At 47.5% G+C, this 14,669-nt stretch overlaps 1 protein-coding gene across 1 annotated transcript in view; it reads left to right on the forward strand.

Moving 5' to 3' along the window:
- The first annotated feature begins 952 nt into the window (after positions 1-952).
- LOC148504782 (pre-mRNA splicing factor cwf19l1-like) overlaps positions 953-14,669 on the forward strand; it is a 29,711-nt gene continuing 15,994 nt past the window's right edge. The window contains exons 1-5 of the mRNA XM_088448500.1: positions 953-1,171; positions 2,742-2,826; positions 6,772-6,856; positions 8,271-8,372; positions 9,217-9,431. Of these exons, the coding sequence (XP_088304626.1) occupies positions 1,149-1,171; positions 2,742-2,826; positions 6,772-6,856; positions 8,271-8,372; positions 9,217-9,431 (510 nt within the window). The 5' untranslated portion in view covers positions 953-1,148. The remainder of the gene's footprint in view (positions 1,172-2,741; positions 2,827-6,771; positions 6,857-8,270; positions 8,373-9,216; positions 9,432-14,669) is intronic.

Consider the following 14,669-nt stretch of genomic DNA (forward strand, 5'->3'; position numbering starts at 1 on the left):
AGCTGGAGTTCAGAAGAGAACTCCAGCCTCCGGCTAACGCGGCGCTGCAGGGAAGGAGTCGGGCGCTCGCTGGTAATAACATCTCAGCGGGTGTCCGGCTTAGAGCCTCCCTGCGGCACAGCCGGGCATGCATATGAAATCATTCTATATTATAGAATGATTCATATGCATGCCCGGCTGTCCGTCCATTACCCCCAGGAATTTCATTTTTACTCCATGTGCGGTAATTTACTCCTATTAGCTGACCACTGCTCTAGACCAGTGGTTCTCAAACTCGGTCCTCAGGACCCCACACAGGTCACGTTTTCCAGGTCACCCAGCAGGCGCACAGATGTGTTCATTACTCACGGACACATTTTAAAAGATCCACAGGAGGAGCTAATTTCACTTGTGATTCTGTCAGGAGACCCTGCAGAACATGCACTGTTTGGGGTCCCGAGGACCGAGTTTGAGAACCTGTGCTCTAGTCTAGACCATCCAAATAAGAAGAATGGAAAGCACAGTAAAAAATAAAGTGCCCCTATTTCTAATAAATAATAACAATACTAAGCATTTACTTTTATTTACCAATTTAACCATAATATTGTTCTCAATCTAAATATAAAATATAATGGATGAGGCACTAAAAAAAAAAAGAAAACAGTGAAACTCACATCCCACCCCATTAATTCAGTCATTATATAGTTTTTAACTGACCAACTGTGTAGTACACCTCTTATAATAAACCAATGTCTACTTGAAATGCACAATGACTGAGTAACCTGCACTGATACTCATGTAATATGTCCCTGAAAATCATTACATACAATTTTTCAAAAATGAGATAGTTTAAATGAATGCACACGGACCTTCAAATGCATTGTGGGAGTTGTAGTTTCCTACGTCAAGCTTTTGTACTCCCAGGGAGATAAAGCAAACTACAACTCCCATCAGGTACTACGGTTGGCAATGATCACATGATGCGATTTGTTCAATCAGCTACGAGCATACTCGGAAGTTGTGCTGTGTGTCTTCCATGCCGTAGTTGTGTTGGTAGATAGGCTCGGTGTAGCCAGTTTGGACTACAAGGAGACTCAGTAGTACCTGTATCTCTCTATCGTTGTTGGGGAGCCCCGGTACACTGCAGCCGACCAGGGGCTGCCGGTGACATGTCGGAGAAGGCGCTGAGAGTGTGAGTACGAGCTGCAGCAGTGGCAAATGCAGATCCAGCATGTCAGATATGCTATTACATACCTCTCACTTGTGCAAATGCAGATCCAGCATGTCAGATATGCTATTACATACCTCTCACTTGTGCAACTGCAGATCCAGCATGTCAGATATGCTATTACATACCTCTCACTTGTGCAAATGCAGATCCAGCATGTCAGATATGCTATTACATACCTCTCACTTGTGCAACTGCAGATCCAGCATGTCAGATATGCTATTACATACCTCTCACTTGTGCAAATGCAGATCCAGCATGTCAGATATGCTATTACATACCTCTCACTTGTGCAACTGCAGATCCAGCATGTCAGATATGCTATTACATACCTCTCACTTGTGCAACTGCAGATCCAGCATGTCAGATATGCTATTACATACCTCTCACTTGTGCAACTGCAGATCCAGCATGTCAGATATGCTATTACATACCTCTCACTTGTGCAAATGCAGATCCAGCATGTCAGATATGCTATTACATACTTCTCAACATGACCCATTACAGGAGGGACAAAATACTCTGTTCCTTCCTCCTAATTTATGATTGCAGCCACCTCTGTTGAAACACTTTTCTTATCAATGAACTAGTAGTGCAATGTAAGTGTGTGCATAATATATACACATTACTAAATCGATATAGCGAGAAAGCTGTATGTGCACTATACAGGCTGGAATATTTATCAACTTTTACTTATACTGTGTAGCATCAACATATTCCATTGTGCTTTACAATTGGGACCAAATCATTAATAAGATGAAACTGGGTAATAGCATACATAGAGGTAAGAGGGTCCTGCTGGGATGCGGTTAAGATGCCGGCGGGCGGTATGCCGGACGTCTGTATACCGACACCCGTCAGAAAGCATCCCGAACACTGACATCCCGAAGGTAAGTATACTAGTCTTAGCCCGGGGATGGGGGGGGTTTAGGATCAGGGAAGTCCTGGGTGGGTTAGGCACCACCGGGGGGGAGGTGAGGGTTAGGTGTGGGAAGGGGAGGTTAGAGTTAGGCAGCACCAAAGGAGGGTTGGGGTACTTACCAGCCCCTGTTGGGATTCTGCACGATCGGGATTCCGGCATCGGTATTTGAACTGCTGGCGTCTCATGCACCGGCATATCATACCCATTGCGCTCCTGCTTGCTCGCTTACTATCTAAAGGGACATAGGAATTTGAAACAAGGTGATAATGGTACTGTAGGTATTGCAGGTTTGCACAGCCAGATTGCAGAGGTTATAGGTGTAACTTCCTTTCTGTCATTACCCATGCTAAAACACAGGTTTGATAATGAAGGGAGCAGGTGCAAAATATGGACGCGCTGTATAACGTTAGCCGCTATTGAAACTCATGTTTATTATATGGCTATATTGCATTAGATTTGAAGAAAATGAGCAGAACCTAGGCATCAAATGACAACTACTTTGGGGGGGGGGGGGGGGTTGGGTGGAGCTGCGTCGGTGGTGCTAAAAGGTCATGTCATTTGTATTATTAGTAACGTATTGTCATGTGTTTTCCTTACCTCTTCTACTACCAGATTGGTCTGTGGGGACGTTTATGGAAAGTTTGATATACTATTCAACAGAGTCCGGACAATTCAGAAGAAGAGCAGCCAGTTTGATGTAAGGAACTGCATTCTTCAGTGTTTTGCCCTCATTGCTTAGCCAGGGTTTCTCAAACGCAGTCTTCAGGGGCCCCTAACAGTGAATGCTTCCCATATCTCCTAGCTGGTGCACAGGAGTCGCTATGTATGACCCCCCCCTCCCCCCGGGGGTGCCTAAACCTAACCTCCCCCCGGGGGTGCCTAAACCTAACCTCCCCCCGGGGGTGCCTAAACCTAACCTCCCCCCCGGGGGTGCCTAAACCTAACCTCCCCCCCGGGGGTGCCTAAACCTAACCTCCCCCCCGGGGGTGCCTAAACCTAACCTCCCCCCCGGGGGTGCCTAAACCTAACCTCCCCCCCGGGGGTGCCTAAACCTAACCTCCCCCCCGGGGGTGCCTAAACCTAACCTCCCCCCCGGGGGTGCCTAAACCTAACCTCCCCCCCGGGGGTGCCTAAACCTAACCTCCCCCCCGGGGGTGCCTAAACCTAACCTCCCCCCCGGGGGTGCCTAAACCTAACCTCCCCCCCGGGGGTGCCTAAACCTAACCTCCCCCCCGGGGGTGCCTAAACCTAACCTCCCCCCCGGGGGTGCCTAAACCTAACCTCCCCCCCGGGGGTGCCTAAACCTAACCTCCCCCCCGGGGGTGCCTAAACCTAACCTCCCCCCCGGGGGTGCCTAAACCTAACCTCCCCCCCGGGGGTGCCTAAACCTAACCTCCCCCCCGGGGGTGCCTAAACCTAACCTCCCCCCCGGGGGTGCCTAAACCTAACCTCCCCCCCGGGGGTGCCTAAACCTAACCTCCCCCCCGGGGGTGCCTAAACCTAACCTCCCCCCCCTACAACGGCTAAGAGGTCCCGACGCCCGGCTTACCTTCATTCGGTGTCCCAGGTGTCGGGATTTTGGCGGGTGGATAATGATAGGTGTCCCATTCCGGGATTTGACAGTCGGAAAGCCGGCTTCCTGACTACATACTGGTGCACAGGTGTAGTCATTACTAACTGGTGTATTTTAAAAGACTCACAGGTAGTGATAATTATTGAATTTGTGATACTGAGAACATCCGTACAACGTGCACTGTTATAGGTCCTTGAGAACTGTTTGGCGAACACTGGTTTAAACCATAGCAAAGCTTGAAATCTAAATTGTACACATTTTAGAGGGATGTATACTTTGCCATCTAAAGACACACAAGATGCTTTAATTTGGGGGCCACCTATGTCTAGTTACAGTATGTTGGGCATTTGCAGAACCTGACCACAGCTTCCAGGTTGAATTCCGCAAGCATAATTACGTTTCCTATTTTGTCTTTGTGTTTACATTTATTATGTTCATTTTTTAGGATCCTCCTTTTTGCATCTGCTTAATTTGTTTGTCTAAATTAGGGGTTTTCAGCTCCAGTCCTCAAGTACCCCCAACAGGTCAGATTTTATGGATTTCTTTAATCATGTACAGGTGACTAGTAGGCCTTTTTAGCAAGGTGATTGTTCATAAAATTTTGCATACTGTTGTGTTTTACTGCTGATCGCAGTCCCCATATTATCAATGGCTACTACCATTTGACCCCTATGTACCAAAAGCGAAGCTTTCCAGAGTTAGACCCTGTTAGTTTACGCAATCCTCAGATAAACCACTTTATCTATGGAGGCATATTCGCAGGAGAGGGATTTTACTATCCCTCTCCCGCAGCCTCTGTCTGGTTCCGGAAACTGATACTGAGTAGTGTCAGATTCCCCTGGAGGAGTCTTACAACAATGTGAAAGACTCCTCCGATATACCGTGGATGTAACTCGCAGGAACAGCGGTTATCACTATCCCTGCAAGTTAAGTTTAATATAGTGGGGACATTTTCATGCAAAATGAAAATATCTGGTCCGATACTGACAATTAATGTATGGTGTTGACCATCCAGGAGGAGGCACATCTATGTGCCGGAAAAGGGGTGTGTCCTCTCGAGGGGGTGTGGTCTTGACACGCCCCCTTTCCATTACTCTGGGGGCGTGCCCAAGTAGTGAGAATGCTACAGATCACACAATTAAGGCATTCATGATTAATATGGAGTAGGGGCATTATAATAGGAAACTGTGCGGGTAACAGTATAGGGTGTGCAGACAACTGCTGTGCTGGTACATAGCAGGGTCATCAGGACACATTACCCACCTATACTCGCACTGTGGGCAGAAGTCAGTATAGGCAGGCACCGTGCGCGGACAGCCCATCCCCTATTAGCCTGTAGCAGTGGCTTCCACATATGGTGTTTACCTCCCTTCAGCAGCTCATGTTTTCAGGATTTCTCAGCAGAGGAAAATGGGCTGCTGCAGGGGGATCACTATCCGTGTTGAAGATAAGCCATGTAGTACACGTACACATTCGGCTGGGCAACACAGACCTGAAAACTAAGCTCTGGCGCAGTGTTTCCAGTCACTGCTGCTTCTCTATTGCCGCCGGCCCCCGCCATGACCAATCCAGAGCAGATTGCACTGTGCCTGAACCGCCGACTTTGCTTGAAGTTTCCGAGCGGCCGCGCCGCTCCATTCCTAATACCTGAACCCCGTCTCTGGCTGTCATGGCAACTTGCAGATTGTGCACTGTCACTGGTCTATTCAATCAATGCGTGGCAGCCTGAAAGAGGTGGGAGCAAATTGGCCGTGAGGTGGTGCGCTGCGGGCCCGCTGAGATTGGCGGGAGATCAACGGCGCCTCCTTAAGGGCAGGGTGCATTTTAGCACTTAAAAATCGTGCAGGATGCAGCACCCCCCTAAAACAGACTAGTGCTAAGGCCTTGATTCTTAATACATAGGCCCCTTTTTTGATGGGTCAGTGATTATCCCACCTGCTTCCACAGACAGAAATCCTCAAAACGTGACCTGTTCGGGAAACTTGAGGGTTGATATTGAGAACCACTGGACTAAATAAACACAGGTTATTTCTGCTGACGTATTCTCTCCTGGTTTAAAAATGTGCTCAATGATGGGATGCATGTATTAATCACCTATTTTATAAGGTTCGATCATTGCTGTGACTTTGATCCACTCAATCAAGTTCCCGATTTGCCGGGTAGAGGGGTGGGTAGGAACTTTGGCCAGTATATTTCATACTGAGCAGTCATTTGTCACAACCCCACGATAACCGTGACAGTTGTACTCACTGGTCCAGAGCCTTGAAGTAGAGCAGGGTGTGGCAGTAATTACTTCATTATCATACAAATTGCATGAGCCAGCAAAGCCTCTCCCTGGCAAAATTGGAGGCTGGTAATAAAAAAAGGATGTGTCTCTATCTGAAAGGAGCCATATTGTGGGCTGCTTTGATAACCATAGGTATGCCACTTACTGATTTCCTAGATATCTCTTTATACATCATTTATGTGAAGGGCATCAGTGCTGCTCCTGCCACCTAAAGTTTTGTAACTACAGAAGTGTGCACGCATCGCGCCATGTGATTTTCCGCAGCTGTGTGCGCCATGGTACACCATGCCGCAGCTGCGTTCGCACAATGCAAACCTACGGATCGCAGATGCAAACGCAGCGCGCGTACTCAGACACACCGTGCTCGACCCTCACCATACGTGGCACGATTTGCCGCTCGATCGGCAAAGATGCAAGTGGACATATCTAGGTCAACAATGTCGACAATCATGATACCAAAATGCCGACCGTTATGTTGACATCTGGGAAATCTTGACATGAAATGTCGACAGTGAAAATGATGACATTAGCGTTGGGTTTAGGGGTGAGACCTTAAGAATGGATTGTCGACATTGCATCAGTGTCGACATTGCATCAGTGTCGACATAATATACTGAACCCATCTGAAAGGCTGCAGTCTTGTGAATTTTGGCTTGGTACACAAAATGAATGCCTGCACTTTGTACTTTTCAAGCAATCTGAAATTTTGTGTATAATATATCTATATTAACGTAAATATTTTTTTTCAAAAACCATACTTACCAAATGCGTGTTTGTTTCAGCTGTTGCTATGCGTTGGAAGTTTCTTTGGCACAAGCCCAGAAAGTGAAGCTCTTTGGGAGGAGTATAAATCTGGTGTAAAACAAGGTATAGCCTATTGCCTTCTGTATGGTCACTGCCACTGTTTGTCATGGCGTTGTATGCACAGCGATTACATAGAAGAATTAGCCATTTACATTGCTCAGGTTTGTTGGAAGCAAACCTGCTTGTTACGCCAAATGGTAATATGTGACAAACTATTATAAATAGCAACGCACTGGCCTGCTTCCATCTGGTACAACGTGATATATATTCTACATGAACGGTACAGTGTGTATTTGGAACAGAAGCTCCTTAAGTATGACCCTGAGAATGAACAAGTACACACATTGTTGCACATAGTAAGAAAGAAAGCTGGTGAGTTTGCAGGAAATCTATAACCAAAACTTAAAATATTGCTTGATGTGTTTGTTTTCCCAATGGTTGTAATGGTCTAATGCTGAAGCTTTAACTGTTTGGTGCCTGGTCTCCAACCATAATATCACCATGGTATCCCTGTGGACCTTGAAGAAAATAAGTTATCTAGGCAAGTCTACCATAACTCTAATTTTAAAATCTTATAGGGGACGACTCAAATGTTCTGCATGTCCCCTGCTGGGCGTCTATATCACAGGTTCTCAAACTCGATCCTCAGGACCCCAAACAGTGCATGTTTTCCAGGTCTCCTCACAGAATCAAAAGTGATAGAATTATCTCCACCTGTAGATCTTTTAAAATGTGTCAGTGAGTAATGAATACACTTGTGCACCTGCTGGGAGACCTGGAAAACGTGACCTGTGTGGGGTCCTGAGGACCGAGTTTGAGAACCTCTGGTCTATATGTATAAGTGCCCAACAGAACAATTCAGTTGTTTTTCCAGTTGGGCGCCCATAAGTATTTACTGTGCCTGAAAGCATACAGTTTAGTTGCTCAAGGTGGCTAAACCTATCTAAAGAAGTGGTTAGGGCACCCAAACAGCGTACCTTGCACACATTTCATCTCGCACCTCAGGAAGCTGTGAGAAGAAATGTGTCCCCCTGTGGCTTTAGGCGTCCGAACGGAGCAACAATCGAATCGCTCCATCGTATTTATTTAGGGTTACTTTGAAAGTTAAGTCCACTGTAAATATGATTATATATATATATATTATATTATTATTATTATTATTTTTTTTTTATAATGAGCAAGTAGGGCATTAATATATAATTGTATAATAATGCGCCAGCTGAGCAATTGGGCTTTAATAGAGTTTGGTTTATGTACATTGTTACCATTTTCTCAGGACACTCATTGCTAAGCTAATTACTGTATTCAGTAAGCATTTAAAATTCTATATTGTGAAATTACACGAATGTGAAAATATGTTTATGTAATGGATGGGGGTAATGAGTTCGCTAAGTTTTTTTTATTTGATAAACTTAAATTGACCATGAAGTACATCTGCTTCATGTCACCATTAATAACACTCTCCGTTCCCTTACAGCTCCAATTCAGACGTACGTCCTAGGGTCAAACAGCCAACAAACTGTGAAACACTTTCAAGATGTTGATGGCTGTGAATTGGCAACAAATATTACTTACCTTGGTACGTGGTCTTTTTACAGGAGAGGAATCCATACAGACGTGTCTTCCTACATCTATCCTCAATGCACCACGCTGCGCCCCAGGCCTGGTGTGAGTGAGCCGCCATGACCTGTGCAACTCTGCTAACGTCATGTGTCTCTTTTGCTGAAAATGCGATGTGACTAGAACGTACCAGGAGATAGTGCTGATTAATTTGACATGTGACCCTTATATCTGTGTGCAACGGAGTCTGCAAACGCATCTTGGCGTGGAAAAAAGCTGCCGCCGCTGCATGGTAGCTCTTTGCAGATTCAGAAACACACAGATATACAAAAGGTGTATATCATAGTAATCAGCAGTCTCCTGGTGCGTAGTAGTCGCATCACACTGCGACAGAGTAGGTACACTCAGGGATGATGTTGTTACAATTTTCCCGATTTAGGCGAAAGCATAACGACATACTGTGCAGAGGGAGGGAGGAGATAGGCTTAGGCTGCGGAAGCTGGGGAGTGGGTTTTTTTTTGTTAGGGATAGGCACTAAGGAGGGATGGTTAGGTTTAGGCACTAATGGGGAGGGTTACGGTGTGGAGGTGGGGGGGTTAGGATGTGGAGGGGGGGGCTAGGATGCAGTAGGGAAGGGTTAGGGTGCTGGGGAAGGGAGGGTTAGAAGGTGAAGGGCGGTGGGTCACAATACTTACGGAGCCCCTGTCTGGATTCTCATCGGGAGGCCGCTGTTGGTGTTTTGACGGTTGGCATCCCGACTGCCGGCCTTCCATACCCAACCTGTGTGTGTGTGTGTGTGTGTGTGTGTGTGTATATGTGCAGAAATTGCACTTCTTAATAGTCATTTATATGTTTATCTCTAGGGCGTAAAGGAGTATTCACCGGTGCCTCTGGCCTCCAGATTGCTTATTTAAGTGGCATAGAGTCCTCCAGCGAGCCGGCTCCTGCTTATTGCTTCAGTGCGAAGGATGTCCTGTCACTGAAAAGCTCCTTAACCACAAACTCAAAGTTCAAAGGGGTGGACATATTGCTGACGTCTCCATGGCCCAAAGATGTGTGGAGTTACGGCAACGCTCCGGTACGTGCTCTTCCATTTCTCATAACTTTGTACATTCAAATGTGCAGAATAGCAAAGCGATACAAATAAAACTGCGTATTCCTGTCATTTGTCACTAGGGGAGGTAAACGATGAGCTTTATCATACCGCATTACACAGCACACCCACAGGTCATTCCATCTGATCATCTCCAGGCTTGATAACATGTTACATGGAGGTTGGCATATATGTCAGACGGCCTTTAAGAAAATGTTAGTTCCCAATATGCAGGACGCAGGCATCGGATCTGAGATTCTGACTACAGGCGTCAGTCTTCCGTCAGACGTCTCCTGCAGTATTAGTATAAATGCACGCAGTGTCTGCGTCCAAATACAAAGCTGCTGTGTGCATTGTGTACATCTCTGAATCGGGCCCCTTGGTCTGAGTGCCTGGGGCCAGCTATTGTGATTGGAAGGTGACCTGTAAACAATGCTGATACAGACGGTAACCTAGTGACCACCTCTTTATAACGTGCATGGTAACGCTGTTCTAGGGATTGACCATTGATGATCTGGCGACGGGGAGTGGTTTCACAATCAGTGGGAGGCCCCCATTGGTCAAACTCTGTGGCTGATCCCTAATGGCGAGTTCAGACACCATATGAGCATAGTCTAACCATTATTGATCAGTTACCGATGCTGAACAACCAGCGACCATCGATGGCAGAGCAGTCAATGGTCATCACTATGGATGAATTTTGAGCATCACTATAGCATTGCGGCCATGTACAATAGCACGTCTCAGTGAGTGTGTGTGGCCGGCATAACTGCATGAAAGAATGTTGCATCATTTGAGGTTGAAGTTTGTAATTTGTGCCTTTAGGGCCTGATTCACTACGGAACGCAACTGCGAAATTCAATAGCGATTACACACGCAGGTCAATTGCGATAGTATGCTAATCCATTGCGATCGCAATGCTGCTGCTGCACTACATATGGACGTCCACTTTACCTTACACCCATCCGTAATGTTTAGCAAGACTGCGAAACCATTGGTACCATCGCAGCCTCACACACACTTGCACAAGCCCTGACCTTACTCAGAAATTGCTAACTTCCACGCACACTATCAGGCCTCAGGCTGCGTACAGCATCGCAGTGGATAATTTATACACGCCAATGCAACAGCGTTGAAACGCACTGGCACGCCTGCGTTTTCCCGACCACCACCCACAAACGTCACTACCTGTCAATCACTCTGCGATGGTCTGCGTAGTCACTGTATCCTGGTCGCAGTGACTAGTTTGCGCGATGCATGTGCAGTACGCAACAATCGGCCAACTGCGTGCGTATAAGCGACTGTGTTCCTTGCTACATCAGGCCCTTAGTCATAAAGCATTTTGCTGTGTTGAGAGCTGTGCTATTTACTTTGTTTGCAATTAACATCCTGTTTGTCCGTGGGCCCATATTTGAGGTGAGCACCAATAGCCATTTCCATCTGTCTGCTTCCAGCAGCACAGAGCATTTTCAGAAGTTTGCTGATGTTGGTTGAGGCAGTGTCCTGCCCATGTATATGTGAGTGAGCCCGTGCTGCATGGTATAGGCAGTTTCCTGATACAGGGGAGTCCACAGGCTGAGAAGTAGCAGGGTATCAATTCAAATGCACCTCTAAGTTCATACTTACAGCTTTTTATATGTTGAACTTGCACTCCTATTGCGTAGCTTTCCAAATCCTTTTAATGGTGTATGAAGGGTTTTAAAGGGAATTGATATCAATCACTGCCGGGCCTAAGCCCGGCGGATGAAATACTGATGGCGGAAGGCCGGCAGCTGAAGATCCCAACTAAGGTAAGTAACACCCCTAACCCTCCCTTGGGGGGTGCTAATCCCCCACCCGCACCCTAAACCTAACTCTCCCGGGGGGGGGGTGCCAAAACCTAACCCCCTTCCCCTAGCCTAAGCCTAACCTTAAGGGGGGGTGCCTAATTCCTCCCCCCCCCCCACCCCCCTGCGGCTAAGAGCACTCCCCGACGCCCGGCTTACCTACGATCGGTAAGCTGGACGTGGGGCTGATAGGCGTTGGCATTTAGATGCCTATCATTAGTCCCATGCCGGGAGTTCACAGTCGGGAAGCTGGCATTTGGCATTTTGACCGCTGGCTTCCTAACTACGTCCCGTTTTAAAGAGCACTATTCAGCAGGCTTTATCTTTCTGTATCGGGTCAGCGTGTGCATACAGGTTTTCATGGATAGTGTATTGGAAGTTTTCCGGAGCAGCATGGTAAATAATGGGCAGAGGGAGAAAGACTTTCCCACTTATGTCTCTCCCACCTATGACCAGGCCAAAGCTGCCTGTGATCCTGACTATCTACTCCACTTGCCAGGTGTTAGCCCACTTTGGCACTGTGTCTATGCGATGTGAAGTCAGATAGGGATTGCTAACAATAATATGTGGCGGAGTTCTCTATATTGGGTCAGATGGTAATTGCAGCATTGCCACCTACAGACAAGTGATGAGGAAGTGCCAATGTATTCCTCTCCTCACACAGTGGCATTCAAAACCATTGAAGAATTTCCAAGTTGTGGAAGCGCTGTGTACTGTATGTCTCCTATTGGTTGTAGGACTTTAGAATGATTCTTATGGTAGTCAGAATGTAAATCAATAGTTAAACCAGAATGTATGAACTGCAAAAACCAACTTCTATATCAATAAATTCTAAAATTATTATGAGATCTCTCAGGTTGGTGGTGCTCCCCTGGGTTAACTACAGTACATATGGATACTCAAAAAAAAATTTTGTTAAAAAAATGAGCGGTACATTTGTAACAAAAACAGAGAACCACTTGGTTTTTGAAGGTTGGATTTATATGCGAAATTGGAAAATGAGTTAAAAATTTTACTTTTTTAATAGTTACTGGCTCTCACTTCATTTTAACTATACCTAAGTCTTACATATAATGTATTCAATTAAGAGTTTCTAAAAAAAAAAAAATATAGTGTAAGCTGGCTGAAGGTACTGATAGAATTCTATTTCACTTACACTGAGATTTATCAATGTTTTGGAGAGAGTTTATTTTAATCACTTACAGGTATAGGTACACTAACTCAGAACCAAGAAACTGCTGACACCTTTACCAATTTTATAGGTACAGACTAGTTGCTCATTACAGTATTAGTATTTCTACTTCAGGGTCCATAGGGGGTCCACAGGGTTGACCTTGGGGTATAGCTGGATCTGGATCCACGGGCACCACGCAGTTAAAGCTTTGCTGCTCCCAGGATGCACTTGGGTCCGTCCTCCTCTATACCCCGCCCCCGGCCACAGGCACCTCAGTTTTAGTTGGTGCCCGGCCGGAGTCGGGTCACCCTGTCGCAGTGGGTAGCTTTATTTTAAAAGAGAATTTTTTTTTTTTTTTCTACTCTTTTTACACTTTTAGAGCGGCAGCATCAGACTGTCCTTTAGGACGTCCACGCTGCCGCTCCTTCTCTCCGCTGGCGCCGCGACGCCAGTACAGCTCTGGGGATCGCGGCGGGACCCCAGAGCCTGTACTAGCCGGGCTCTGGGGACTCCCTTGACTGCTGCCAGACGCGACGGGGATCAGGTAAGCCGCGGGTCGCCGCGTGTGGCAGCCCGCGGATACTTTTTATGCAGTCACAAGCCTCCGGTCTCTGGGGACAGACCGGAGGCGCTAGCGGCGGCGGCGGGCTCCCCCTCTATTGAGGAATACCCCGCGTGTCCGCTAGACCACCAGGGTAACAGGCTGGTAGCGGGACCGGCAACCTGGGGGTTAATTGCTAGCCAGGGGAGGCAGCCTTCCCTGTCTAGCGGCTCCTCAGCTCAGCGCGCCTTTCAACTAGCAGTCTGGCGTCGCTGAGCTGCTCTTATCTTACGGCCACTCCTCCTCTGAGGTCTCCGGCGGCCATCTTTACTGGCAGGCATCGCAGACTCCCAGGCGGTATCAAGTGGACCGGTCCCCCTGTGTACCTCTCCCCTGCTAAAGGACAGTGTACACAGCGCTATAGCCCTCCCAGACACTGAATCTGGGCGGTTGATTGTAGCGGAAGGTGCAGTGAGTACTAACTTTTCTGCATTGTATGTGACTATTGCTAGTGCTGCCTGTCTGTGACTTATTCTCCTTGCTGTCAGCTTATATCTATCCCTTTCCTTCTCCTACGGCCCGGCAAGTGTGTGGGGGAAGGGCGTTTTTTCTGAGACCCTCACTTATATAAAACATGTATTTGTGGGGTCAATCACATACTGTTGTGTGCTACACAGTACCATATCTGGGCTGTTGTGTCGCATACTGGTGAGTGCGCGGGTGTTAATACCGTAATTCCTCTGGTGATACGTATTTCTTGTAATTTACGGTATGTCGGATGAGGAGACTGAGCGCTCTGTGGCTCCTGTGCTATTTTCCTGCAGACGCTGTGCTGCTGGAGTTGATGGGGAGGACTTATCTCAGGATGGTCTGTGCGGGCGGTGCCAGCTGGTACCGGGCCCCTCCAACCCCCCTGTATCACAGGACCCTCCTTGGGCGATGTTTTCACAGGTGCTGGCGTCTATTGCGGACCGGTTATCGGTCCCATCAGCGGTCCCTTCTAGGGCGTTGCCGCAGCCCACCATCCCCCATTCCCCGGGTGTTCCACAAAAGTTGCGGTCTCCCCCCGGGGCCCAGACTGTGGGTCCTTACTCGGGACTGCCTGTGTATGTGCAGTCTTCCCCAGTGACGCGTCAGTCTGTAGTGCCTTTGCAGAGTTTTGCTCCGACGGCTCCTCCGCCTTGGGTGGATGTTCTCTCCAGCTCCGTACAGAGTCTGGCGGCTTCATCCTCGGCGTTTCAGTCCATGTTGCAAGGTGATGTGCCACCAAGGGCGTCTAAACGTCCGGTTGTGAGTTCACTAGCTGCGCAGTTGTCGGACTCGGAAGTGTCCTCAGATGATGGAGAAATCCATGAGGACTCTGACTCTGATGCCATGGGGCAGGAGGTGGAAGCTAAGTCCTCCATTAATGTTCCAGCCTTAGTTAGGGCGGTGCGGGCTATCCTACATGTTGAGGATGATGCGCCGGCTCCTAGGTCGAAGTTTCCTAATTTTAAAAAGGTCAAGGTGACTGACTTCAACTGTGTTCCCCCTGTCTGATCAATTATCGGATCATATGGCGACGGCCTGGCAATTACCCAGTAAGAGGTTCCATCCACAGAAGAGGTTGGCGGCGAACTATTCTTTTCCTGAAGCTCATTGCAGGAAATGGGAGACTCCGCCGGCGGTGGATTCCCACGTTA

The sequence above is a fragment of the Taudactylus pleione genome, unplaced genomic scaffold, assembly GCF_031769625.1.
Source record: "Taudactylus pleione unplaced genomic scaffold, aTauple2 ptg000456l, whole genome shotgun sequence".
Lineage (NCBI taxonomy): Eukaryota > Metazoa > Chordata > Amphibia > Anura > Myobatrachidae > Taudactylus > Taudactylus pleione.